General features: G+C 52.3%; 1 protein-coding gene across 1 annotated transcript; it reads right to left on the bottom strand.

Annotated features, from left to right (window-relative positions):
* Positions 1-5,090: 5,090 nt before the first annotated feature.
* On the bottom strand, positions 5,091-22,414 carry Pits (Protein interacting with Ttk69 and Sin3A). The gene is made up of 2 exons (XM_077680734.1): positions 21,514-22,414; positions 5,091-6,232 (listed from the first exon to the last, which is right to left on the bottom strand). The coding sequence occupies exons 1-2, from the start codon at positions 22,151-22,153 to the stop codon at positions 5,535-5,537; spliced, it is 1,338 nt and encodes a 445-aa protein (XP_077536860.1). The 5' UTR covers positions 22,154-22,414; the 3' UTR covers positions 5,091-5,534.
* Positions 22,415-27,490: the final 5,076 nt, after the last annotated feature.

The following is a 27,490-nucleotide window of genomic DNA, read 5'->3' as shown; positions in this document are numbered from 1 at the left end:
GCGGGCTTGTACGGGAGGCGAACGGTCAGTCCCATGTGTTTTCGCTAGAATAAAACTCTAGTCTTTCAATGTTTCGTTCAGCTAATTACCTAGGAAGTGCGCTCAATTGCAAATTACAAAAAAAAAAAGAACGACACGGTTCCACCCAGTGTGGAATCTGCCAAAAATGGCGGAGAAGCCGAAGCCAAAGCTAAGCGGAATGTTCGTGAAAACAACCCACAGGTTGTCTTTATTCCGTTTAGCTTCCGCTTCTTTCTTCTGTGTAATGTTCGAGTCGTCTTAGTGGCTAATTGTCATATAATTTGTTTTCGGATAGTCGCAATAAAACAAGAGTTACAGCCGTTTTCTGTAACCGTACTCCCTCAGTAGATGACCATGTACTGACGGCAGACAGTAATTCTGTGACTTTTACAACTTGACAGTGAACTAATTAATTATGAGAAGTAAATGAAACTCGGACTGGTAGATTCGTCTTAGCGGTTAACTGTCATTAATTTGTTGTGAGATGCTTCCGATAACACAAGAGTTACAGTCGTTTTCTGTAACCGCAATCCCTCCGTTAATGGCCGTGCTTCACTGCGCAATGCGCAATGTGAAAAAGCCAGCTTTCAGAAATTAAAACCGTTTTTTTTTTAAGTTGGCTTCACCTCTACACACAAATTCATTGCTAGGAAGGCATTATTTTCAGGGGCAATGTAAGCCGTCTCACACCAACCTATCAAGGCCCTAGGGTCATCTTTTTATTTTTAGGATTTTAGGGCTGTCTGCGTCTCCTGTCATCGTTTCCTGTAGTCACGGTACAGCGGTACACTCGTTTGCCAACGCCTCGCGCTAGAACGCTTCGTGCTTCAAAGACACGACACCTTTAGAGCAAATCTGTATACTGCTACCCCCGAACGGTTTCCTCTCCGAGAGCAAAAACGCCAAGACGCCAAGGCCTAAGACGCCGAGCGCTCAGCATCGAAACCGCGTTATGGATGATAACGGGTCTGTGAACAATGGAACCCCCCCCCCCTCCCCAACATGTGTTCCTGGTAAAGATTACGTTTGTAGATTATCTTTGAGGGCTACGCAGGATCTAGTGACTCCCACCGACGCTTCTCCGGCGTCCAATTAGCGCTCGCCGTGTGGCAAGAGAGAGGACAATCTTTGAATATACGCTTGTAGCAGCATTGGCGAAGACGAAGACGACGAAGCACCACTCTGAGGAGGCTCACTGCGCGAGCATCGTGGCGCGAGCGGTCAGTGCTCCTGAGAATGCCGAACGTTCGGCCAGGCATAGCTGCCGCTGGCCCGTAGCTGCTGACGTGTTCTAAATATATATGTTGTTCTGTGGCTCGGCGTTTTCACTGACTCGTGTTGCCACACACTTATACACTACATGCTTCGCTCCTCCTGCGGTTTCACGCTAATGAAGATGACCCTTTTTTTTTCTTTCTTTTTATGCTGGGGATCAGTTTTTGCACGGCCGAGAAACCTACTTCAGAGAGAGCATGAGACTACACCAGCAGAGCCTCAAGGCCAACGCTAGATCAGCTCCGCTCTTAAACCACTCCCAACTCCCACAGGAATCGGAGCAGGGAGCCGTGTCCATAAGAAAATAAGGGCTGACGATTACTGCACTCCCTAATGTGAAATTTATGCGCAGCGCGAACTGCTGCAGTCTTCTCGGCAACGGCCCATATCTGCTGCGTCTCACGAAGTGACCGCACGATCGACGAACGCACGGCGGCGCGCCCTACTGTGCCGTTACCCTACAGCGCGTCCCCACCGCCGAGCATGTGTAAATCGTGTTTGAACCTCCCGCGCAAATGTCACGTGGTCCGGATGAGCCACGCAACGAGGAGCATGTCTCACTGCGTCCCCCTCACACTTTCGCCAAGCGTCGTCGCCGAGGAGCGTCTCGTGCGGTCTCACCATACTGCCCGACCGTCACACTTTCCTCCACCGTTTTCTTTCTGTCTTGGCTCGCTCGGCTACGACGCCGTCGTCGCCGCCTAACTATAGTAGCGGCCGCCAAAGTGCTGCGCGCTAAAATTTGGCGGACGGTAGCGCCGTAGGCCGCGGAAGGCTAGGTGCAAGAGACCTACGTTTTAAATGGCAGCCTCAGCTCCACACCAAGTGCTCTGCCATGGCCTGTTGTCAGGAGCCGAGCAGAAAGTGCCCGTCTCCGTGTTGCTAAAGACGTTCGTTACAGCAGCGATCGAGTTCATCGTCCTGGCTTGTTCATGCGACATTATCGTAAGCAGGAACTTCCCGTCTCATCACAATGCCATCATTAATTGTGCTCGCGCGGAGTCCGCTTTCTTAGTACAATGAACCATTGGCCAATGCCCCCAGTGGTGCGTACCGTACCGTCGACGAACTTCCGAAGGCGTTCATCGTCGGCCAAACAGCTCGGTTCTCATTTCTCTCTCCCTCTCTCTCTCTTCCATGGAACAGAGCATCCTGCACTACTTCCGAGCCTGTAACTTCTCCGTTTGAATGCATCCGTCTATCCCACTACCCTACGCGTGTTCGTTCTCGAAAGTGGTGCAAAATAAGTCGGTGTGTAAAGAGGTTGGAGCGCTCGCTGCGGAAGGCTGCGGGCGGTTGTGTTAGTAACCCGCCGCAGGTGGCGTGACAGCTTTGACGTCACATGGAGGAGGCGCCTGCTCGGTGCGCTCTTACGCCTGTATATTACGTCAGCCGTACACCTTGCGTTGCCGTTTGGTGGAGGAGATGAGCGCAGCCTCTGGACGCGTAGCCCTACGCCGCCAACCGTGTTTCTACTGCAATGGCGCCTAGACGATCATAACGGCTCACTGAAGCATTGTTCGAAGTAAAAGGAACGCAAGCACCGCGAACTCGTGTATATATTTATTGCATTCGCCTATTTAACAAATTCATCCCTCCTTTTCGAAAGGTGCGTGAGCGTGGCTACCAAACATTTTTGTCGCCGTCTCATGCTGGTCTAATTATTTCGGCTTGTAACCATGTTTGTCCGTTTTCGCGATCCTTTCTGACATCATGACAGCTGACTAAGGCGACAAACGGCAGAAGATTACTGAAAAATACTCACGCATCATTAGGGTAACTCTCGAAAAAGTTTCTGCGTGGTATTCGACGTATAACCGACCAATTCACATTGCAGCAGTTGAGCCGCATGCGGAGAAGCAGGTAGCAGGGACGCCCGCTGCCTGCTTCTCCGAATGCGGCTCAACTGCTGCAATGTGGCGGAGCGTCTGCACCGACGCGGGCGCAAGGACTCCCCTACATGTGCGGACTGTTCCGAACTGGAGTCGCTCGTGCACCTACTCTGCTTCTGCCCCCGCCACGCGGGGCCGAGAGCAGAGCTCCACCGAGCGCTCCAGCGTCGAGGCCTTCCCAGCGTCGGCATGGAGGACCTTCTGTTCCCGAAGGGGCCTGCGGCAACCCAACGGGAAGTCTTCGCTCATCTGCTCCATTTCCTGGAGACGACCGGCCTTACGCAGCGGCTGTAGCCCGGAGAGTGCAGTGATTGACTGATGTGCCCGGACTGGCAGCTTTCTAGGACTGACAGCTCTCTTTATACCTTTCTCTCTCTCTCTTTCTACTTTATCCTATCACTCCCCCTCTACTTCCCTTCCCCTGCACTGGGTTGTACCCCGGTGAGCCCCCTGCCGAGCTCAAAATATCCCAAGTGAATTTCCTTTCCTTTTCCCGTCGCAAACCACAACCACCACCACCAATTTCTTTCTACAAGGTGCGCATGTTTTGACAAAGGCACTTGCTTATGCCGTCAATGTGAGACAGCATTATAGACATGATTACTCATGGAGTCTGCATAGAAAGCCTTACGCATGTAAAAAATCCCCTTCAGGCCGAAGTTGTCAGAGCAGTGCTGGCTACCACTCCTGAATGCAGGAAACACACATTAATACTAAAAAAACTGGAAGGGAATTCAGCAATGCAGCTCAACTGGTAGAGCAACAGACGTGTTGCATTTTCGGAAGGTTGTGGTCTCGGATCCCATGTGGAATGCAAATTTTTTCTCCGTTTTCTCTCTTTCCTAGTGTTCTGAAAGTACCACTTCAACCGAAGGAGGGACGAAATACCTTTCCTATACGGGTTCAACTGGAACAGCAGCTCATGTGTACTGAACTCTTCACGCGCCTCGTGAAAGGAAAGGCTGATACGTTAAAAGTTTTAGTTTGGCATGAATGGCACAGCCGGTGGCGAGAATTAAGGCTTGTTCTACACGTGGTACATTTCATCTTACATTCTTGCATATTAAAACTAAAATTTTCCTGAACCATACATGGCAATCCCTTCAGAAGCCTTAAATTACTGTTTTGGAAAAGTATATTCTGAAAAGAGCAAGCTAATACCTTCGTATTGAAAGCAGCGATATTTTTTTCTGAAATTTCCTGGCTTTGCAAAATACATGACAAACGCCTTGCAAGAATTCAGATTAAACTTACAGGACACAGGACATCATTTCGGAGGCGCGTGCACAATGTATTCGGCCAAGGCAGTGGAAGGCATGGCGTCAGCTTCACAGCCGCATCTATTAAGTACTGGCAATTTGACCCTGTCATAAAAATTTGTATACAGAGATATAAAACCGAACTTGCAACTGGGGCCACTGCAGCATGGCAAGTAAATGCTGAAGCTCTCACCTATCGCACAAAATTGCGCCATCGTCAGAACTCTGTTCTCTGCAGTTATTTGACTCAGGTAATTGCAATATCTTTGTGGGCCGGGTCATTTCATCCTTAGCATTCGTCTATTACTTACTAACTGGAAGCTCACTTTCTGCCACTACATCTAGTCCTGCCTAGAAGACTGTCACTTTAACCAAATATACTGAATGAATACTTTCGTAACAAAGAGACAACCCACCGTTTATCAGTACGAAAATTATTTTCCCAAACGCACAACCCTACCCGCTAAATGTTGAAATGTTTACCTTATTTGTATCTACTCATCAGAATCCACAAAAATTCAACGTTAGCACGTGCCTCGTGGATCGAAAGCAACGCGGTGTACGCCCAAGCTCCGCAAGGCATCCCCCAGGGAGCCAAGTGCAGAGCCAAGGAGGCACCCAGAGACGGGACAGGAGGCTTGCGATCAGCTGTACAGTGGACTCCGCATGGACTTTTATTTACAGGGCAGGTTCGAGCAGCGCGCGTGCACACGCAGCACGCGCGACCCCGCGGTGCAGAAAGGGGAGCACGGGCCACGGACCGCACACCTCGTCGTGCAGAGAAGAGGGGCGGCGGTGGCGGCCGACACAAACGGACTGTCGACGCGGGCGGGGTGCACACTGGACGAGGAGCGTGCTCGCGCTGGCATGCGTGAGCGCGCGAAACAAGGGGCGTCCGTGCGCACGTGTTTCTCGCAGGCTCCACGGACAAGCCGGGCCTCACGACGGCCGACACAAGGGCTGGAAAAACGGGGCGGCCCCAGCGGCCGGGCCCCGAAGGCAAGCAGACAACGGCTGCCAACCGCCGTCCTGCGCCGCAGGCGGCAGCATCAAAGTGACCAAGGTGTGAGCGACTCCCGGGGTCTCCTTAGGTGTCGGCCGCGCCCTTGGTGAGCTTGTACTCGTCCCCCAGGATGGTGGCGATCTCGCCTTGCATGAAGGCCCACGGCACCGACGAGCCGACCAGCGGGCACTTCTCGCCACTCGGGCAGTACACCTCGCTGCCGGACGACGCCCCCTGGCTCTTGATGCTGTCCCGCGAGCACGGGAAGCAGAACTTGTGCTGACCCACCGACGGACACTGGACGAAATGAGTGTCCTCCAGCCTCTCCTGACACAACGTGCACTTGAGTGTCGCCGCTGCCGCGGCAGCGGCGGCTGCCTCCGATGATGACGAGGAGGAACTCGGCGCAGAGATAGCGCCGCAGTCGGCGTCGCCGGCCGATCCGGTGGCGACCGTAGTTGCCCCCGGCGTGTGCCGTGAGGACTTCTTGTGGGCCCCCGCGGGAGGGGACTGGCGGGGCCGCGATGCTGAGCTGCTGGTTGCTGAATCAGCGGGCACGACCCCATTGCGAGGCGACGTCGGCGGCACGGCCTCGGCGACCGTCAGGAGGGCAGCCATGGGGCCCGCCGTGCCGTTCTGTTGCGGCTGCGGAGCTTGCTGTGGCTGTGGCTGCTGGGAAGCCGCGGCTGCGCCCCCGCTGTCTGGAGACTGGGCTGCCCGGCTGCTGAGCGGAGACAACGAACTGGCCGTAGAGCTCGGTGTGCTGCACACACTGGCGTAGCCTGCGCAAAGACAAAGGGCACAACACAATTTAACACCACTAGTCACGGCCATACATGGAGGGCACTTTTGCACCACTGAATTGCCATCTTAAGTCCTTTTTAACTATTGCGGCTATTGACACAGATATAGGTCAAAGCAGCTGAAACGGGAGTGGCTAAGCTACATGTACACTCCCCCTGATCGAGGCTCGACTTATCCACGTTGTAAACACCCTATCGCAAACTTGTGTCATGCCACGTGCTTCCTTATCATGAGGCTATCTTCCTGTACCACTCAATCCAGCTGCCAAACTGTACGGTAACAATGAAGTGCGCAGGTTGCAGAAACTTCTCTCGCGCTGCTGAGCAGAAATAGTCATGGTCAATAACAGGCTTCCCCGTTTATCGTTGCTCGTTGTCATGACAACTGCTGCGTGTAGCCTCAGCATGCATTGCGAGCCACACAGAATGGCTCCACTCACTGAGCTGGCCGATCACTGCCACAGCCGCTCTCCAATAGACCAGTTCAATGTTGCCACCAACAGCAACGAACAGAAACGGAAGTCGCACAATCCTCCCTCGCTGCTCCTACTGTCCCGAATTAGGACAGATAATTAAGACGCATAATGATAATGCAACTGAATGCCTCTTAGGCCATAGAGGTTCATACTAATATATACTAGAGGGAAATCTGGCGCTGCAATCGCAAGCCGCCGTAGGTGTCGCCATTGCAGCGAGCGACGTTCCTCGCCTACTTGGCTTAGCTAGCCGTACGGCTTCTTTTTTGTCTCGAAGCCAGAAAAGTAACATTTTTTTCTTCTGCATCGTGCATAAGGCTTCTAAATAATTACTGACGAATGAATCTTTCTGGAAGTTCAATTTTTTAATAACGAAACAAATTTCAATAATCTTTTAGAGTAATATTGTCGCTTTTTTGCAGCCAGAGGCAACTTTTCAGCCTGTTCAGGAGCCGTGCCAAGGACAAGTGGAACGTGCCTGCCCGGTACATGACGGCACGCTCGCTGAAGCGCGGCTCCCCTAGACAGTGGCGCCAGATTTCCCTCTAGTGTACATTAGTATGAAACTCTATGTCTTAGGCATTACGTACGACATTAAAGCATGGCCCTACAAATACCTAATATTTGCTCCTGAATGGGAAAGGAACTTTCCTCTGCAGATGGTATTAAAAAATTAGCAGTAGCTTAGCTCGGCTATGCTAGGGTATGCGTAGCGTGAGCTAAGGTTCAGCTGGTTATTGTTAGGTTTCCTGGTTGTCTAGGATTAGCTGATTATCATCCTTACTGCTGCTAAAACGATTTCCAATCCAATCCAATTCAATCCAATACAGTCCAGTACAATCCAATCCAGTCCGGTCCAGTCACTGCTCCTCGCGCATGCGCAGCACGGCTCTCCAGGAGCCACGCGAAACGGCTATCAAGCGGCTCCTGTGCAGCGTCAGACTTGGCAACGGAGGTGCATAGCTAGCACGCGCCGGCGCCAGTGCGTGTGCCGCGGCTATGACGTCACTCCTCTGGAATGCGCAGACCGGCGAATGTGCAGACCCAATCAATCCAACACAATCCAATTTAATCCAATCCAAGCCCATCCGATCCAAACCAATCCAATGCTCCTCGCGCTTGCGCAGAACGGCCCTTCACGGCGCACGCGAAACTGCTCAACCTCGGCCAGTGTAGCTTAGGCTACAAAACGAAAATTCGTTATCATAAACTACGTCCGAAGGCGGAGTCGCGCCTCCACCCGTCATTCTGAGTTCCAAATTTGTGCGGCGAAGCACGCCACCCGACACGCACGTAGGAGCCGCCGCGCCGGTACCGCCGGCTGCTGCGGCGATGCGAGCGGCCGACGCAACTCACACGCGCACAACTGAAAACGGAAGTTTTATGCGCAGCCCTGAAAGCGGGCTTTCCTGCCGAAGTGAAACCGGCGGCGCGGAGGCCGCTCAAAACCAGACGCGCAACTCTGCTCCCGCACGGAGCATAATCAGTAGCTGAGTTGGTCACACTTACACAATGCCGCCGGTCTACGAAGCTATCCACCACGACCAATGAGCACGGTATCTACACTAGCAGACGCCGTTTCGGTTTCTCAAGCGCAATGACTCATAGGTTGCCACCTCTCCTCGGGCGTTACGCCTCGACAGCAGACGCCATATCGGCGACACTTTCGCGGAGGAGAACACACATTCACAGCTAAAGCCTCACTGTGTGCGATAGCACGGACGCTCGCAACGAGCAAACGCTGTTCCGCGTCCAATTGCAACAAGCAATTGCAACGAGCAAACCGTTCCGCGTCCAAGTGCTGCACCCGTCTTACCGTCGCCCGACCAAAGACCCACAAAAACACCGCATAGGGGAAACCGAGCCAACTTTTTGCAGCCTTGAAGGTTGCACACGGTCGCGCTAAGAAAGGAAGATAGCGGGCTGGCAACGCTCCTTCAATAACAGGCTAGTGCTCCGAGAGCGGCGTCACATTCGTCGAGATATCGCAAGCTCCGGGGCCGAGTCGGTGCACGTGGCACAAACACCGCGTCACGCGAGGAGGCAGCTGTCTCCCGTGTTGCAATTCCCCCTCTGCCATTGTTTACATCCACCTTTGCTGTCAACGGCAGAGGAAGGGAAGGCCCGTTGGAGGGCACACTAGGTCTAATCTGGGCGATAAGAGCATATTCGCTGCTGCCACTACATATCAAGCAGGACATTTCCGCACCGATGCTACATTTGGACAGCCCAGCGCGTCGACGCGGACGGCGTGGATTCATTTACGGCAAAAATGTGACGGTTAGATACTTTACAACGGACAGGTTGCTGACCTCTGATTACGTTCGAGCATTCTAGGACGATAGGAATCTTAAATGTTGTTCGTCTCGAAGATGAAACCGTGCTGCAGTCAAATCACGTCAACTGAAGTACAGTACCTGGCACCTAGATGTTTCTGGGATATAAAGATGTCCCGCGCGTTGACCCTACACCTAGTTGTGACGAGTAAAAAGGAACCGGTTGAACCCATGTCCGAAGATTTATGAGGACGGCAACCGGAGATATTGCTCAAACCAAGCTCTCCGCCCAGAAGCCGACCCATCCAAGCCGCTCAGAAGGGCTCAATCGTCGACCCCCCGAACGATGACGTTGAGAGCGCACGCCACTACGTCATCCCGCCCGCCAACGTAAGGCCTGCCGAAAAGCGTTGGCGCGGAACCCAGTCGGCCGTCACTCTGCAGAAAAGAAAGCTACGGGCGCACGCTCCAGAAACCGTACACGCCGCCGCCCGGCAGGGGGGCACCACCCTGGCAGTGGCCCAGGCGGCGGCGGCAGTGTCGAGGAATAACGGTGCCGTTATCGTGCACACAGAACACAAATAAGCCGGAATGGGAGTAAATGGCTTGTGTCATAACTCAGTACCAATTCGGAGTTTTCAAAACTCCTTCCAATGGGAGTTTCGCATTACTCCCATTATTTCGGCAGTTTTTTCAGTAGCATATGGGAGTTTCATTTTACTGCCACTACAATGGGAGTTTCCAGGGGTACCATTGGGAGTGTATTGTTTCCTCCAACAGGGAGTTTTCAGGGGGCGCATTGGGAGCAGTGTTGACCTGCATTCGAGGTTTTTTTGTGTGTGTTTTTGTGCGCTTCATATATATGCGCTGCAGTGGAATTTATTACTGCATTTGGGAGTTCTTAATAAGGGCACAGGCCGCATTTTTATTTTTCGTTGGGGATCACGTAATTTCTAGTCTTTTTCCGCTTCAAACGTTGAATGGCGAAACGTGAAAAGTTTGTTTTCTGCACAGTCAATTTATTGCATAAAAATTACATGAATACGATATACGTGCGAACACGTTAATAAGACAATAAAAACACAGAATCAACAAAACACCTACATCGAGAACACAAGGTATCTTGGAAAGAGCTTTCTCTACAACACTCCTCAACGAAACAAATTTAAGCCATTTGCAAACAATGAGGTCAGCATGTCGTCGATGCGCTGTTTGCTTGCACCAGCCTCCCAAACGCTGACGTTGCCGCACCCCCTCGCGAATTCCCCTGGAAGCCACAGCAGCACATTCATTAGAGGGATAGCAAAACGCTTTCAATCTGCGGTAACAAATACAGAGGCATATTGGGCATCTGACCTGAAAAAAAGAAAAAAAAAAAAGAAACGGCACTGTAAAGACGCTGCACTTGTCACTCTTGTGTCCAACTTTCCGAATATCTGAATGTTTGTTTAAAGCTACGCAAAATTGCACTTCTGTCCGAGACACCTGCGCGCTCACTAGTTCGTCAAAACGAAGTGTTCTGCTGTTCAAAAAGGTGCGCGACCCCTGTGGCGACCAACTTCTCAAAATGCTTCCTTTCCCTCTTTTCCTTGCGTGTAGTGTTCTGGGAACGAGCTTCAGGTTTTACCCCCCGCACTGCCCCTCTCTCCCCTCACCGAAAGTTAAGGAAAAATTTCGGTCGGTGTGACACCTGCGCGTGCCCCCCTTCAAAAAAAAAAAAATAATAATAAAATAAGCAGTCGTCTGTTGACTCTACAGAATGCTCCCTCGAATGGCGTTTGCTGGTTATAGTTACACGCGCCTAGCGTACGGAGAGCTCCCACGGGGCCCCGACCTTCTCCCTTTCCAGTGAATGCAATTAATCGCCGGCGGCACGCGGCAGTCACCCTCCTCGTAGCAGGCGCGGCTGGCACCACACCTACTTCTCAGGAAAAGCGGCCGCCCGGCGACGTTTGACCGGCCAAGTTCACCCTCGCTTGCCAGTAAGCCACAGACACAGCCTAACAAAAACACCTAACAGCCGTCCAGAGTTCGGACAGTTTTCATTCTGCTTGCGAGTGTGAATGAGTGAGTGTTCTGCTCGAGACCCGCGCAAATACGCATTGCGTTCACACCGTTCGGCCTCCCCAATGACGTTCCGGGCATGGTGCCGTCTTTCAAGCACAACGCTCACCTCGAGTGGCGGAGAATCGCCCGTGCAGTGGCGCGGGAAACACGTTGAGTTTATTTGACGCTAGAAGGGGCACAAGTCTCCCAAAATGTTGCGTACAATAAAAAACGTGAAAATCTTACCTTCAACCACCTCGCAGAGGCACAACCGCGTTGTTTTTAACGAGCCACTCTCAGCGATCACTGAATTTAGGCCTCGCGTCGGCTCGCTGGCGTATTCCGTCGGCTCGAAGGTCGGTGACTCAGAGGCGACGTTGCAGTCCGTCGCACGTCAGTCCAGGCTGGTTCCACAATGTTCGCAACGAGCTTCGGTTGTTGGGAAGCACTTCACATCCGTTCGTCCGGCCGCAAGTTCACACTGGCAATAAATGTTCGGGGACGCTGGAGCTCACACGACACACGACACCAACTGGCAGCCATTTTGTAATGACGCGTAGAGGAGGAAGGGGTGAAGGAGGAGGAGAAGGAAATGGAGGTGGCGTGGGAGTTTTTAATACTCCCATTAGGACAAACGCAGTAATCACAGCCAGATACTGCGTTTTGTGAAGAGGTACAACCGTGGTAAATGCGCTTATTTACGACGGCTTGTGGCCCCCGGTGTAAACTGGCAGTTTTTCCACCATCATACTACCACACGTGGGAGCAGGCCGCCTGTCGTGAGGAGTTTAAAAGACGTATCCCAGCCAAGAAACTCCCATTCAGGCTAACTTGTGTTTTGTGTGTGCGACGCCGACGCTATTCGACGTGGCAAAAGACGCCGACAGCAGCAGACGGCGCCAAGCACCGCGAGCCAACCAACCGGCCCGGGAGCCTCCCTTAACCGAGAAGAAGGCCTTGTCCCTGTTTCTCCGGCCGATTCACACGCAGTCTTGGCAGTTACCCACGCCGTTTTTCACTGACAATAGCCAGGTGATGGGGATTTCAGTCTCAACGATTTCCGCGTCGCCTGTGGCACGAAATCTCTCGTCACCGCTGTTGTCCTGACACGCAGCTACTGCTGGCGGAAAGGGCGGTAACAGCCGGCCCGGAGTTCTGGAGTTAAGACCCCGACAAATGATCGTGCTCGCTTCAATTCTTACTAACGCTTCTCTTTCTCTCTCTCTCTCTCTCGTCACCGTCACGAGGAGAGGCCCATGTATGCAAGAAAAGAGGGATATGGTGGAGTCTTTCAGTATGGCCATACCCTGACCCCCACTTAAAAAAAAAAATGCCGGGCCATCTCCAATAACGTGAAACCCGAGGAGGGGAGAAGCATGCAATGTTTAAGTGTATTCTTGGCGCCTTGGCGTTTTTGCCAACGGAGATAAAACCGTTGGGGGGTACAGGTATACAGCTTTGCTGCAAGAGTCTCGTCTTCGAAGCACGAAGCTCTCTAGCACGAGGCATAAACGAGTGCCCCAGTGTTTTTTATACGCGTTACGTTCTAGCGCGAGACGAACGACGATTACGACGACAGGAGACGCCAACAGCCCCAGCCCCTAAAAAGTGCTGGTCACGAGTTACGGAAGATGCCGCTATGCGTGTTCTTTGGGGGGCGCTTTTGAAACGACCACAGGGCGCGCGCCAGTCTGAATAACAAGGAAACAGGCGGAAACTTGATCACATATGACATGACTAAACCGTGAACACCGCTTCAATAAAAGTGGCGTTTTTCCTGCATCCGAGTGTATGTAGAGTCTACTTCCCGTCCGAAGACGGGCGGAAATACCCATGTGTCACACTGTGAATTTGCTACGCACGTGTCCCATCTCATGCGAGGCCGAAAATTTGCGCAATAGGCCAATTTTACGTCCGTCAATTGGTCCCGCTTACAACACGGCTGTGCGATATATCACTGCACAATTCACCCGCACCTAGCACCCCATCTCCGTAATTTATATAATAAACTGCCCACATTGGAGTATTTGTGACATGCTTACAGACAGCCTGCCAGTGCGTCTATTGCGACCCCGTAGAACGACTGAAGGCTACCAAAGGATCACAAACACACTACACCTTTCCAGTGCATTCATCTAGAGGCCTAATTTCATCACAAAGCTTTGAGAAGCACTATAATTGGGGCACTCGACGAGCTAATCTAGCAGGGCGTGAACAACAAAGTCCGGAATGTCCCATTCTTATCACGGAAACGCGACGATGCACTGCAACGAGGCCTTCTCATCTATTTGCCACCCAGCGACGACGCGACAACACTCGACTCGTATAGGCAGACGCGGTCGCTGCACCGATAAGAGATTGCCGTTATCGCGACCGCCTCTACCCGCCTTCTTCCGCTCGACCGTGGCGTGACGTGACGTCGACGCAGCGGAAATTCACAATCTCTCGCTGTCACCGAAAAAAAAAAAAGATAAATAAGAGAAACGGCGAGCTCTATAGTTAGCTGCCTCTATCTTGTTGCCGTCGGTCTCCTCGAGGACTCGCGGTCGGATAACATGGTCTCCGCTGAAGTGATTAACTGCTTCTGAAATCACGTCGACTTGATAGCTCAAATGCGACGTCACCAATGGCTTTGTCCCTCGCGAGTACGCGCACACACACCACTATATGAGCTGCTGTTTGAGATAAAAGGAGTGATATAGTAATCACAACCGCCTCTCATTCTGGTGCACTGCGATAACGAACAACGCAGCGGCGCGAACGCAGTGAAGCGACGACATATCTGGGGATCTAACGGAAGAGATCTACCCTGTGGTCGGGTGGGTGGCGCAAATTTATACCTCTCGGGGCGCTCAAATCTCGACACACGGGGGGCACCTTCATTTCCCGCCTCCACCAGAAAAGCGGCCGCCGGGAATCGAAACGGCGATCCGAAATCAGGCTCGAGACAGTTTCTGCACAATTCTCGGTTTGTTCTCGTTTTACGCTTGCTGTGTTCGTGCATGTCCGGGCTTGTGACGTGCTGTAATGAGAGCTTTCACTGTTCAAGAACCCGGACTTCAGCATAAAAAAAGAAATTGACCGCGTATATGCGGAGTTCATTGCAAAATGTCGTCTATAGGAGATAGCCGTCAGCCCCCTTTCCCCCCCCTTTCCCGCCCTTCCCCCCCTCTTCTGTAAATCAACTCACTTCCACTGCTCCGCTATAAGGTAGGGTACGCAAGGCCATTCAACGCGCCATCCACTGGAATCTTTCGTTACTGCTGCACTTGGAATGACGTCAGAAGTTCTAGTGTCGCGGGCGACAGCGTATTTTCGGGGCTAGGGCTGTCGGCGTCTCATGTCGTAGTATCATGTAGTACGGTACTAAAACACCGGGACACTCGTTTTCCAATGCCTCACGCTTGAGAGCTTAGTGCTTCAAAGACACGAAACTTTTACGGCAAAGCTGTATACCTCTACCGCCAACGGTTTCATCTCCGTCGGCAAAAATGCCAAGGCGCCAAGAATACACTTATACACTGCATGCTTCGCCCCCTCCCCAGGTTTCACGTTAGGGGAGATGGCCGGTTCTCTTTTTTTTCATTTACTTTTGCAAAAAAAAAAAAACCACCAGCCGTGTCTTTTTAATCACAAGTACACTGCAAATATCCCTTCTGTATTGATGTATTGCCTCAAATATGCCTTCTTTGGGGTGAAAAATGTTGAAAAGTGTGTTTCCCGATTTATAAGTTTAGAAATGCTCTGCTACATAAACGTTTCGTTCAACACCGCCTGTGACTTTGGCCGCGCACCTAATCGAGGGCCAGACAGACAGACAGACAGACAGGCCAAAATATTAGCGTCGAAGTAGCCCGAGAAAGACTATCGTCTTGTTAAAAATGCGGGGAGAGCGCGGTCACACTAGCGCAGCAGCTGCGAGTACCAACCCGACCCGTGACGTCACCGATGACGCAGAACATACAACGGGTCTGGCCCTTGACTCGCCGTTGAACGCGCGGCTGGAAGCGAGGAGCGAACGCTCGCAGGCGCATAGATAAGTACCCGTGGAGTGGCCAGTAGGCTGGCGAGAACGACAGGAACGGGTAGAGACACCGGGGGAGCTCTTATCGCTGTTTGGACACTTCTCACGCGTTCTCTAGGCTAGAGTGTCGCACGCTAGCACTGCCAACCCCCTCCCTCTCTCCCTCTCCACCCTCCCATAGCACTTTCCGTTCCGAGGCCCTTGAAAGGTCATAACGGCTGCAACTTTTCTGGTGCACGCTACGGCACGGCGCAGTTCTCCGTGCGGCCTTGGGCTGACCAACCTTTCGATCATACGGCGATATCGACTAACTTTCGAGTTTTTCGTTCGCTCCGCAGATGGCGCTCCGCTGCCTCGTGCCATTAACCTTTCAAATGGCCCACAACACCAACCGATCACCTGCCTGGCGCGGGCCACGGCGACGCCAACAGAACTCGTCTGGGTGACTAACTGCCCATATTGCTCCGCGATTCCTCTCTTTCTCGTCACAGAGAGAAACTCCGCTATATTTCCCCTCTAGCTAAATTTCAACTTTTTGAGTTTTAACGCGCCGAAGACACACCTCCGGTGCGAGGCGCGCTGCAGTGGACAGCGATGCAGGGGTTTCAATACGCGGGAGTCTTCAACGAGGGCCTAAATCTCGACACATGGTCGGTTTCCCGTTCCGGCTACCCCCAGAAAACAAAAAAGAACAAAAAACGTCGCTACAACCGGAAGCAAAATCGCGTACTTGGGCTCAACGGCACAAAGCGTCATCCACTAAACCACCGCGGCGGATGTGTATGCACTTTATATATATTCGGCCTAACAAAAAGTATTTGCTACTACTGCTATATGGATGTAATATATACTTTTGTTCCTTCGAGTCAAGCCAACCTCAATGTTGTTTAGGATATAATCCCCTCGAAAGTTCGTTTTAGTCAGGTGTTCGCTCTCGCGAAAGGCTATCGTGGACACCGAACTACCAGGCCGGCAGACAAGACACTGATCCACCGCGAACGCGCGATATATGGACCCCACAACAGCGGCGGCTGAGGAGTTAAAGGAGGAGGCAAAAGGTCGCGCACACGTCACACGTCGTGCACGTACGACCGGTCACTTGGCGAGGAGGACGACGAAGCGAGCGAGGCGCAAGAAATGACCCTCCCCCTCCTCCCCCCGACCCGGACCGGCACGTACGCTACACACGCTACCTTCACGTCTCCGGCCGCAGCGTCAACAGCCCCGCCGTCCGCTACCGCGAAGGGGAAATCCATCAAGCGCCTCCGCCCGCGCCACTACTTTTATTTATTATTTCACCCGCCTCGTCACCACGCAAAACAAGCGCTCTCTCTCTCTCTCTCTCTCTCTCTCTCTCTCTCTCTCTCTCTCTCTCTCTCGTTCACAGTCGACAGCGCTGGCAGATTCGTGTTCCCCATGTTGGGGTAAGGCTGGGAACTTCACAGATGCATATTTCGACGCGCATCGCAACACCACGGTCCATTGTTTCCGTACTCTTGGAGAGCATCGCCGCGGGAGACCATCTGCATGCAGACGACGTTTCCCTCGAGCGAAAACCTACGCGCACGAATCGGAAGATTTCGTCACATTAAAGTATCTCTCCCTCCTGTCTCTCCCCGTCTGATCACTAATGCAAGGTGCCACGTTGTAAAGGACCGCCAGCGGAGCAAGTTCCCGCCGTGTTGCTCCACTTGGAAGAAACGCGTCGTAAGGAGGCCTTCCGCAAAGACCTTGGGCCGGATAAACACCGCAGCCTGCCGTGACAACAGCGACCGCAAACAAGACGCGTAATTCCGTTTCTAGGACTCGGTGGTGGTAGTAGTAGTATTTATTTCTGTTGCCGGAGGCGAAATGCCAAGAGCGCCCGAGTTGAGCAGCAGCAGCTTCCAGTTCTCCTTATTTACCTCTTATTGCGTCAACACGAAAAGCTGGGCGAGTTGGTTTACTAACACCTCGAAAAAGAGGAAGAACACGGGCGTAGTTGAGAAAGAAACAGCAAAACAAATTCTGACCGCATCACTTGAATGCTAACTTGCAGTTAACGCACTGAAAATTGTTTTATTGTTGGCCCGTATGACGTCATTCTTGCTCATAACACGCCACTGTGGCGCAAAATTTGAAAGTTTTGAAATACTTCTTGCTTTTTTTCGTTAAAAAAAGTATATTTTGTGGCTCTAATGGAGCTGAGTGAGACACTGAATCTTAGTTCTTTCATATTAAACGAAGTATTTTCTCTTCGTGGCTCCTTTAAGATACATTCCATTTCCATCATCACGTCATAGACAAGCGGGGTTGTCAAACCTAGGACCAATGAACGATGCGCAGGCGTGTTATAAAATGAGGCTCACAAGCATCGTCACCTAACGTCGCTACGAACTTAGTGAAACTTGTACAGGCGGTGCAATGCTCGCTTCCTCCGATTCCCTGAACCGCAGCGTGGCACGACGCTATTTTCTATTGACGCTTTGCCCTTTGCTATTCTATTCACCGGCGGTGCAGGCCAGTGCAGCGCTGGTTCTGCTTGGAGTAGCCTGTCCACTCGAACGGAAACTGCACAAGAACTATGCTCAATAACGTATAGGTTACACCACGAGTGACACATTTACTAATCGACCAATACCGTCACACAAAGCCTGTCCAGCAGATATTGAGGACTCTTTATTAGGCATGCACAAATTCCCACCCTCCTCAGTGCAGAATACGTGCTCTCATGACCGGCTACTGCACTAGGTCTACCCTCGGCAACGCCGAGTGCGCGCTGCACCGGCAAATCGACGAGACGAGCGCTAAACTGGCGCGTCAAGTTTAGCAGGCGCACAGCTGGCGACACCAAAAAGGCTGTTACACAGGTTTTAACCGAGCTGAAACTAACACCCATCTCAATCGCAACGAGCGCCGCGGAGCGGGGCGATACAAGTGGGCGATAGTCGGCCATTACCGGGGGTCCTACAACGATGCGTCATGCATCCACGTCGCGTTCCAGCGAAGGCGACGCAGCTGGCGGCAACGATGCAAGTACGGCAGCCACGCCGTTCCAAGCAGCTGTTGCGACAAGGCTAACCGCGGAACAAAATGCTCCAGCCGCGCGTTTCCAGCGTTATTGAATAACATTGTTAGAGAACCACGCCCTCGCGCTAAGGACGAGCGCATTGTAGAGGCACAGCTCATCCCACTTTTAAAGGCGCCATGTTGTTCTGTTTGAAAGAGCTAAGCTTTGGTAACTCACCCAAGGGCGGTATTCCCGTGTTTTGTCCCTTTCAAAAGTTTCCCTTTTGAGCGAGCCCTGATTGGCTAAAAGCGAACACCCGGATGTGACGTCTTACAAGCACGTCGGAGCTATGAGCCGTGGCTACTCGGAGCAGACGATTTGGAGCAGACGATTTTTCGTCTCCTTATTGTTGGTTCGCTCACGGAACAAAAAACACATAAAAGACACTCTGATACGGTTTCACTTCTTTAAAATGCGTTTGCAAGAACAGTTACGGTATTTGAATCAAAGGCCCACTGCTTAACCGGAAGTACGTCACGATGAAAGGGACGCAAATGGACGTTTTCTGTTCAAGCACGCAAAAAAAAAGGTTTTTAAACCGAAAGAAAGTCAAAAAATGTTGAAAGTCAAATTTCGCGCCGCACTGACGTAATATGGACAGGAGTGATGCAGTAAGGACCATCACACGCATACAAAATTACGCGTGTGCGAACTTCACGTTAGCATTCAAGTGATCCGATTGAACGGACATTGAAGCCCCACTACAATCGCCCGCTTGTGTTTTTTGTTGTCGGCGGATTGGAATTGTCGGATTCTGTGACGTCGCAAAGATTGACTGATCGACTGATTGTAGGGTTTAACGCGCCGACGCAACGCAGGCGACGAGGCGCGCCGTAGTGGAGGGCTCCGGATTAGTTCTGACCACCTGGGGATCTTTAACGTGCGCCGAAATCTCGTTACACACGGGCGTTTTTGCCTCTCCCTTCCACCAGAAAAGCGGCCGCCGCGGCCGGGAATCGAACCCGCGTCCTCGGGTTCAGCAGCAACCAGAAAGTTGCCAAGAAAGTACTCACTGCTTGATGTGTTTTCTTTAGTTTCTAGATTATCTGTACTAGATTTGCGATACAACTGGCATTACTGTTATCGAGACAAAGCAATCGATTTAATGAAGCAATTCCCCACACCTCCTTTAAAAGAGTTTTCGGGCAAGCCCCGAAATTCAGCATTCTGCATGGCGTTTTTCGTCACCAAACTGCGTTTCGTGAAAGTTGGGCCTTACGGCGTGAATGCAACACATTACGTGCGGAATTTCCCAGCACTCCCAGCGGCGCGCAATGTAGAGAAATCTCTGCAAGCGTCAGAAAACCTACAGCCTGCGAAATTCAAGCGCAGCTCTTTGTCAAAACTGTTGCCAACCTGATCAAGATTTCAATTCTTAAGGTTCAATGCACTGGCTTCAGCCAACGCAGTATAACAATACACAAAACGCTTTGCCACGTACAGGGGTCGGCATTGTTATACCCTGTTGAGTTAAGCCAGTATTTCGAAACTTAAAAATGCTTTCTCCTGGATTTTGGAACAACATCGTGTGCGAGATGTACTACGCCTACCATACTTTCCCTAGACGCTAAACGGCACGGTCCACTTGGAAAGCGCTTTGGGCGCACAAAAACAAAAAAATTGTACGGGCGTCAACATCAAGCATTTCCGTTTGAACGATATCAATTGCTCTTCAGGCTGTTGTCGACACCGTATTTACGCGCTTTGGCGCCATTGTCGCTTTTTAATAAGAAGCATTCTTTGGATTTTTCTAGTCCAGGGTACAATGGCCCGACTACTTTATGGCTTTCTGGCTGGCAACCGCAAGGTCACGCCGCCTGTAAAGGGTGCATTACAGCAAGGGACGTACTACGGTGGTGAAGCAAACTTTAGTGGTATTACGATGCCTACTTTCACTGCTCGCCACACATTTCCTCCCTATCCCTAACGCCTCTAAGGACAAACAATTGCTTCAACCCAAAGAACGCTTTGCATTGAAAGGCAGACATCGGGGGCCAATTCTGCATGTAATGTTTTTTTTTTTCTTCTACGCAACCAAGACTAATACAGTTTCACATGAAGAGCGACGAAGCAGCGAAATTCGAACAAATCACGTTTTCTAAACAGCCATTGGTAATGTGCAAAAGGTTGAACGTGCCTCCAAAAGTTTAGGGCGACCCACAGCGATGACATAGTACTGACGAAGCCGCGGGTTCGATTCCCTGACGCGAAGGCGGAATTCATTATGCAGGGCAATGAAAGCGGTCGGGTGCAAATTTTCTGGACGCCTATTTCTTTTTACGTGGAACGTAGCGTGGCCTAAATCAAACTGGCTCTCTTCCCTACGATGAGCCGCAAATCATTCCACTGATCAGACAAATGTAGTGTTCAATAGAGCGAGAGAACTGGTAAGAATTATTCACTGAAAAACGACACAGAATGAGGCGACTCGTACAACGTAATAGCTTAGCAACGCTCGGATGTTTCAGGCGGCGCGCGTACACAGAAATCGTCACAAGCGGCGGTTTTCGTTGAGCTATCCGCTGGCATCCAAGCGCGGTGGTGCCTCGCACAACGTCACCGCCCAACAAAAAAAAACTCAAAAGCTCGCTCGCCTCGGCGGGGAAAGAGGTCCGCATTCACTCAATCGACGGAGCCGCCCGAACAGGAGAGGGGCGACGGGCCAGCCTGCGTGATGTCGAGCCGCGCGCAGTGACGTAAACGCGGCGAAAAAAAAAGGACGACGCGGCGCTCGGCAACTCGCCGCTCCTTCCTTTCCCGATAGGCAACGCTAGGGCCACTCGAGCAGACGGCGCGCTTGTGTTTATCCGCCGCCGCCGCCGCGTCGTCGTTATTTGCGTCGCCGCTTCGAGAGGGGCCTCATGCGTGATCGTATCGCGCGCACTCGGAGGCCACCGGCAAGGCTAATCTCTTCTCGCGCCTTATCGGGGCAAAAATAAACCCAACTCGACTCGGAAAGTGTCGGATCTCGGGCCTATCGCCGAGCGCCACACGCACGGACTCTGCTGCGCGCTCTGGTGTAGCAACGAAACTGACGACGACAACGCCCTGGGGCGGAGGGCACGTTGCACGGCCTGACGGACGTCACGTCGGCTCCCCGCACTCTTTACGGTCACCCGCGTTCCTTTCCGATCGATACGCCGGCCATCGCGAGCCAGCTGCCGACGCTCCCCCCCACAAGCGCGTCTCCGCCGGCTTGGGACCGGTCCCTCGCGCGGTACGCCGGAACGGCTACGTCACCGACGGGCTTCGCACGGTCTGCCATGACGTAAGCGGCCGCTCGCCCCCTCTTTCCCCCGGGCCTCGTAGGGGCCGGAAAAGAAATGCACGCTCTCGGAGGGGGAAAGCGATGGCGGCTGGCGAAGCTTTTCAAACGAGCAGGGGCTCACCTGGGGCGTTCTTGAGCGACGTAGCAGCGTCGAAGGAGTACACCCGGCCCACCATGGCGTGCTCCTTCTTGTAGCGCACGTCGAAGGGCACTCCCATCACGGCGGTGGGCAGCGACTCGCCGCGCGTGAGCGGTGGCCGCGGCGGAACCGCCTCGTCCAGCGCTTGCAGCGCGGCGGCGCGCTTGGACGACGGCTCGGGCGGCTGGTCGTCGTCGTCGCGCTCGCGTTTGCACGGCACGCCCGAGGCCTGCGCGGCCCGCGGGTCTGCCGCGCGCATCCGCTGGCTGTACTCGAGCATGGCGTTGCGCCGCTCGAAGCGGTCCATCACCATCGGGGCCGGCGCAGCGCCCGGCGGCGGCGCCGCACGGTGCTGCTGCTGCTGCGGAACCACTTCGGGCGGCGCGCCGTTCAGTCCCTTGTACAGAGGCCTCGCCACGGCCTCGGGAAAGCCGTGGGCGCGCTTCATCTGCCGCGCGGTCTCCAGGACGACCTCGATGCGGTCGGCGCCTTCGTAGTTGACGCAGCCGCGGCACACGGGCTCCGAGAAGTCGTGCAGCATGGCCCACGGCATGCGCGGCAGGTCGCAGAGGTAGCAGTGCTGGCGGTGACCCCGGGACATGAGCGCCGACATCTTGACCATGTGCTTACGCAACGGGACACGGTATCCGGCAGACGACCGGTGGTCGCCCCCCCGAGAACGTAACCTCTGGCGTTTCGGGCGGCTCACCCAGCGGACGCCGCGAGCAGCAAAACAAACCCGGCGCAGCAAAATGGAGCCCGCTCGCCGAGACCCGGGGGCTCGCTCTGCGCATGCGCCGACCCGGTCGCGCGCGAGCACAACGAGGAAAGGCGGCACGCACGCTGACTGCCGCTCACGTCATCGCTTCAGCTGAGACGACGTCATCGGCGCATCGGCGGCCGTCGCGCGCGCCGCCTCCCCCCGGATGCTCGGCGCCGTAGACTCGCCCTTTCCGTTCTCCGCGCCGCCCGGCCTGGGACTCGGTCCGCTCGCATTCGGGCCTTCCGGGGGAAGGCCGGGGGCGCAGCTCGATATGGTAGCCTTCGTCGCCCGTGTCTGGAAGTTGGGCAGTTTGCGGAGCGTTTTTTTATATCACCAGCGGGTGCAACAAATTCGCCCGAGCAAATTCGCGTGCACGCGACGCGGCGGCGCAGGCGTAGCGGGTGGCACATAATAGATATTCCGTCCTGTTTCTAAGGTCGTCGCTGTGTGTTTCCTCGCGTACGCGCTGAGTGGCGGCGCTCTTTCAGGCTGGGCTCTGTGCCAAACTATGACGTGCCGGCACCGCGCGCTTCCGCGGGCGTATCCCGCGCTCGTGGCGGGCCCTTTTTAGTTCTGCGTGCTTCGGAAACTTTCCCGGCTGCGGCCAGCTGGCCTTTGATCCCGGCTCGTGCGAGACGGCAGAACGCGGCACGTCTCGGCGAGGCGCAGTCGCTTGCGAACGTGCTTTGCAGCGGCATCCAGGCGGATGCGTGCCAATGCGCTCGGCCGCGGCGTTTGGGATGCCAGGCGGCGTCAAGACGGACCCGTTTTCCTCCTCGACCACCTCTTTCCCTTCTTTGGCATGCCGTCAGCGCACGTGCCTCGAAGCGTCTCTTTCCCGGGCCTCCAAGTTCCTCATGCAAGCCGGGTTCCGATGGCTGTGGTTGAAGCGAACCATTCGATCAGCCTGGGCTCGGAACGTGCAGACTCGCGGGACATCTTGATAGGTGGCGGTCCGTGATAGCATCGCAAATTCCTCCAGCGGTGTTGCCTTTTTCAAGTTACTTTTTAGTAAACGCTCTGCTATTTTCAGACTCGCTGGGGTCATGATCGTCTGCAAATGTGCTTCGAACATGGAGGAACGAAAAAAACGCGTTTCCTGCTGACGTGGATCGCCAATCAATGGTTTTCTTGCAAAGCAAAGTTGGTTGGCGAAGTTCGCATCATCGCTGTAAGGAGGCCGTCTAATTGGTTGCATTTACAGCTGCAGGATTCACTGCCATTGAACCTTTGCATAATTTAAGCCGAGAGCGTTCACCCTTGTTGGTGAGCATTGCCATACAACGGTGAAGTCGGAGACTGATTTGAAGGTGCTTGAAGATCCTCCTGACCTTTTTTAAACTGCGTGTTAAACATTCAGGCTGAAGTTTACAGGAGTAAGTCACAAGACTGTTCAGCCACTACACAGGAGTAAGGTACACGGAAAAGAAAGAATATAACAAAAACAACGAAGGATCGATAAAAGTGAACGACGATTGCTGTCTTTAATCAGTCGTGCTCACGTCTAGAAAGGATGCAGGCAGCAATGCTGCTGTTTCGTTCTTATTTTCGGGACGAATGATTTAACATGCAGGTTAGTATCGCTTCTTGGCAAACCGACGTCGAAATGGGGGTGAATACGGCAGGAGTGCTATTTGGGGCGACGGGGGGGGGGGGGGGGGGGGCGGAAAAGAGATTGAGAGTTTGAGACATTTTGCAAAAATATTTGTGAAAAAGCACAATCGCGAGATGTCGCGTCGAATGGTACGGTGAGGAAGACGTGATTTAAAGCCCCTTCGTCAGTGAGATGCTACTGTTCGAGCGTAGTTGGAGAGAATAAAACGGACGGCGCCATGTTTCTGATAGTTTGGCACGGATGCAGGCGTACGTTTGCCGAGCGAACGCTTGGACGGGGAGCAACTTTAGCGAGCTAGGTGCAAAACAGAAGTTACTGCGAAGGAAACCAGTCATGTGGTTGGCGATACTACATTATAGGTTTAAGGTGCGTTTGCCGGGAAAGGTTGCTAGTAATATGAGCGCCAAGGTATGTGTATGTCTTTACTGAAATTTAGGGTACAGTGTTAACAGAGTAAGTGAAGGGTGTTGTTCTAGCTTTTCCTGTTATTAGCATCGACTTACATTTACCAATACTAAGCTACATTAAACAAGTGCTGCACGAATTAGACCGAGTGGTAATGTCCAACAGTAGGGCAGAACCATGACAAGGGTTGCAAATTTCCCGGTATTGTAGACAATCATCGACGAAGGGTCCCATATGTTGAAAAGGTAGTTAACATACACAACAAAAAGAAGAGGTGCAAAAGAAGAGCCCTGCGGGACCCTTGACCTGACCAGGCAAGAATAATTATCATTGCTGTTAGCTATGACGTATTATGTGCGATTATGCGAGAAGTATTCGATCAATTTAAAGACATTGGCATCAACATTAAATATGCTTAGGTCCCAAGGTAGGTAATAAGCGGTGCCGAATGCTGTAGTAAAATCAGTTAAACTGCTATTGGCAATTGAGGAACGACCGAAGAAAAACAGAAAACAAATAATTAGATGCTAGCAGTTCAGTTTAGCATAAATGGAGCTTACGAAGGTAAGGCGTAAGAGAGTTAAAGTTTAATAAGTCAGACAGACTAGCGTATATAACGAGCTCCTCCAGCAAGTTCGTACCTGGTCGAGGTTAGTGAAATTGGCCTATAGTTGCGACGGCAATGAGTGTCACCGGCCATGTGGACTGGAACAAATTTGTTAGCCTTCCAATCGATGGGCAGACGGCCCTGACTGAGAAAAAAAAAAAAAAAAAACACGGGACAAGAATGAAGACGAGTACACTTTTGTGTTTTTTTATTCGTAGTTAGTACCATTGATGCCGGCTGACGATGAAATATTGCATTATTTACCGCTTTAGCGACGCTCGCCCTGTCTCCAATAATGTTCTAATTCTTCCCCTGTTATAGTGAACATTGCGAAGAACGGGAAGGGCAGTGGATTACGTATCAGAGAAAGATGTCGAAAGTGTTAATAAATGGACATGACATATGCCACGTGGTACCAAAGAACTTGCGCGAGTTTTTCACCACATTTTACTTCCTGCGCCTTCTTGAAGGCACGCAAAAATTAGCTTGAATTACTGCACTTCACTGCGACGAGAGCTCGAAAAGGACCGAAAAGACAGAAAACCGGAAATAAGGGGAAAAAATGAAGGACGCTCACACTAACTCGTAAGACTCGAAAGTAGCGAAGCTGTACGCAACCTTCACGACATTCATGAAGGTTTAACTCCCACGATTGCAGATGATTTGCTTAATTTTTGCTGCCGCAACAAGTTCACCCGGCTTGCACGGGAAATCGCCCCTATGGAAAGGGGCGGCTGCAAAAACGCAGGAACGTTTTTTTTTTTTTTTTTGTTAAGTGCGAATGCACTTTATAAGCGACCCTGAATTCCGTTGACCGCCGTCCGTCCACATAGCAACAGCTGCGGGTGCGCGCGCTCCTCGTCTTCCTTGGCAACGGGGGGAGATGGCACATACCCACGTGGGGGATTGGCCAGGAATCTCCTCGTCTTCCTTGGCAACGGGGGGAGATGGGCGCGCGCTGCCTGGCCGCTGACATGGCACATACCCACGTGGGGGATTGGCCAGGAATCGGGCGTGAGAAGGGCTAATGCACCCGCTTAAAGGAGTACTGACACGAACTTTCAAAGCTGAGATCCGCTCTAGCAATCAAGTACAACGACAACACAAATAGGTGTCTGTGCATGGCACACACCCACGTGGGGGTTGGCCAGGAATCGGGCGTGAGAAGGGCTAATGCACCCGCTTAAAGGAGTACTGACACGAAATTTCAAAGCTGAGATCCGCTCTAGCAATCAAGTACAACGACAACACAAATAGGTATCTGTGAATAAATGCATCTTTCTTTCTTTGTAGTTGTGTGTGTGTGTGTGATCTCTCTTTCGCGAACATTACCGAACCGCGCAAATTCAACTCGTGCATTCGCACTTTCACATTCTTCCCCTCGGGGAAATGCGGGGAAATTTCTTTTTTTTTTTTTAGATTTGGCAAACAAATTTGGATTTGGTTTTGGTTTGGATTTAGATTTGGAGAAGGATTTGGCAACCGTGGTGTAGTAGATGGCCGCCACCTCCCATGACCGACCAACTCTACTCTCGAGGGCATGCATTGGCATTTAAAGGTGATCATGTGCGGCAAGTTGCAAGTTTGGTTCAGACGAAAATTCAACTACCCCGTCGCCGGCTCAGCGTTTGTTCGTCGGCGAAAGATTCCCTAATTGCGGGGAAATTACCAATTGAAAAACGCGTTTCTATCTCTAATTTCCATCGCACCAGTTCGTGGCGTTTCCCGTGACGCAAATAGCGACCGGAAGTGTGTTAGACAGCGGTGGTCTAGCAGGAAAACTTCAAATTAAAGCCGCTCCACTCAATGTGAAAGCTGTCGGAAGTGCAGAGCAGTGACTCGCCATAATGGGCTGTACCGCCGTTATCCGCTTACTGCGACCACCCCATGCGATTCAAATTTCCCGCCTTCGCAGTGCTCACGCGCCCCTGCCTGAAACTGCGCCAGCAGGAGTTTTGTTTTGTGCTTTTCTCCCCCACACGTGCCGGAATTGCACTGTCACATTTTGCGTTTACTATCGTAAAAACTAGCCCAACGGGTGTCCTTAACTAAAGGATCGGGGGCGCTGCCGGTTAATTACGTATATTTTTCCTCAAATGTACCTATAGTTTTCTTTGCGCTAAACAACGGGAAGATGTATGACAACCGCCAGCGTTTCACGAGTTTCGAACGCTTACGACTATATAAATCGCTTGGCTTTCGAAGCCCCTGGGTTACCCCGGGACGCCGCCTTGGTGATCTATATACATGGGTCGAGCGAGCGAGCTAGGACGACAAGGCGAGCGCCTTAAGTGCTCTGCGCTTAAAACCTAATAAATGAAGCATCGCGGCCGCGGGAGCCACAGGGGCTACGCCGAACGTGCTATAACCATCCACCAAAAAATCATTGAGAAACGCATAGAATCTTGGTATCGCGTAAAGAGGTAACAGACAAGTTTAGTATTGAGGCGGAGCCTGCAGCGTCATGATGGTAGCCTATCCGCGGCGGTGTTGAAATGGCAACAAGAAGAATAGGATGATAACAGGGAAGGAAATAATTAAAAAAAGCGTAGGGTTCAACTTAAATTAA

This window comes from Haemaphysalis longicornis, unplaced genomic scaffold, assembly GCF_048455015.1.
Source record: "Haemaphysalis longicornis isolate Haplotype H1 unplaced genomic scaffold, Haemaphysalis longicornis Haplotype H1 scaffold_8, whole genome shotgun sequence".
Lineage (NCBI taxonomy): Eukaryota > Metazoa > Arthropoda > Arachnida > Ixodida > Ixodidae > Haemaphysalis > Haemaphysalis longicornis.
The sequence above is the reverse complement of the archived record's forward strand: the minus strand, read 5'-3'. Positions and strand labels throughout refer to the sequence as shown.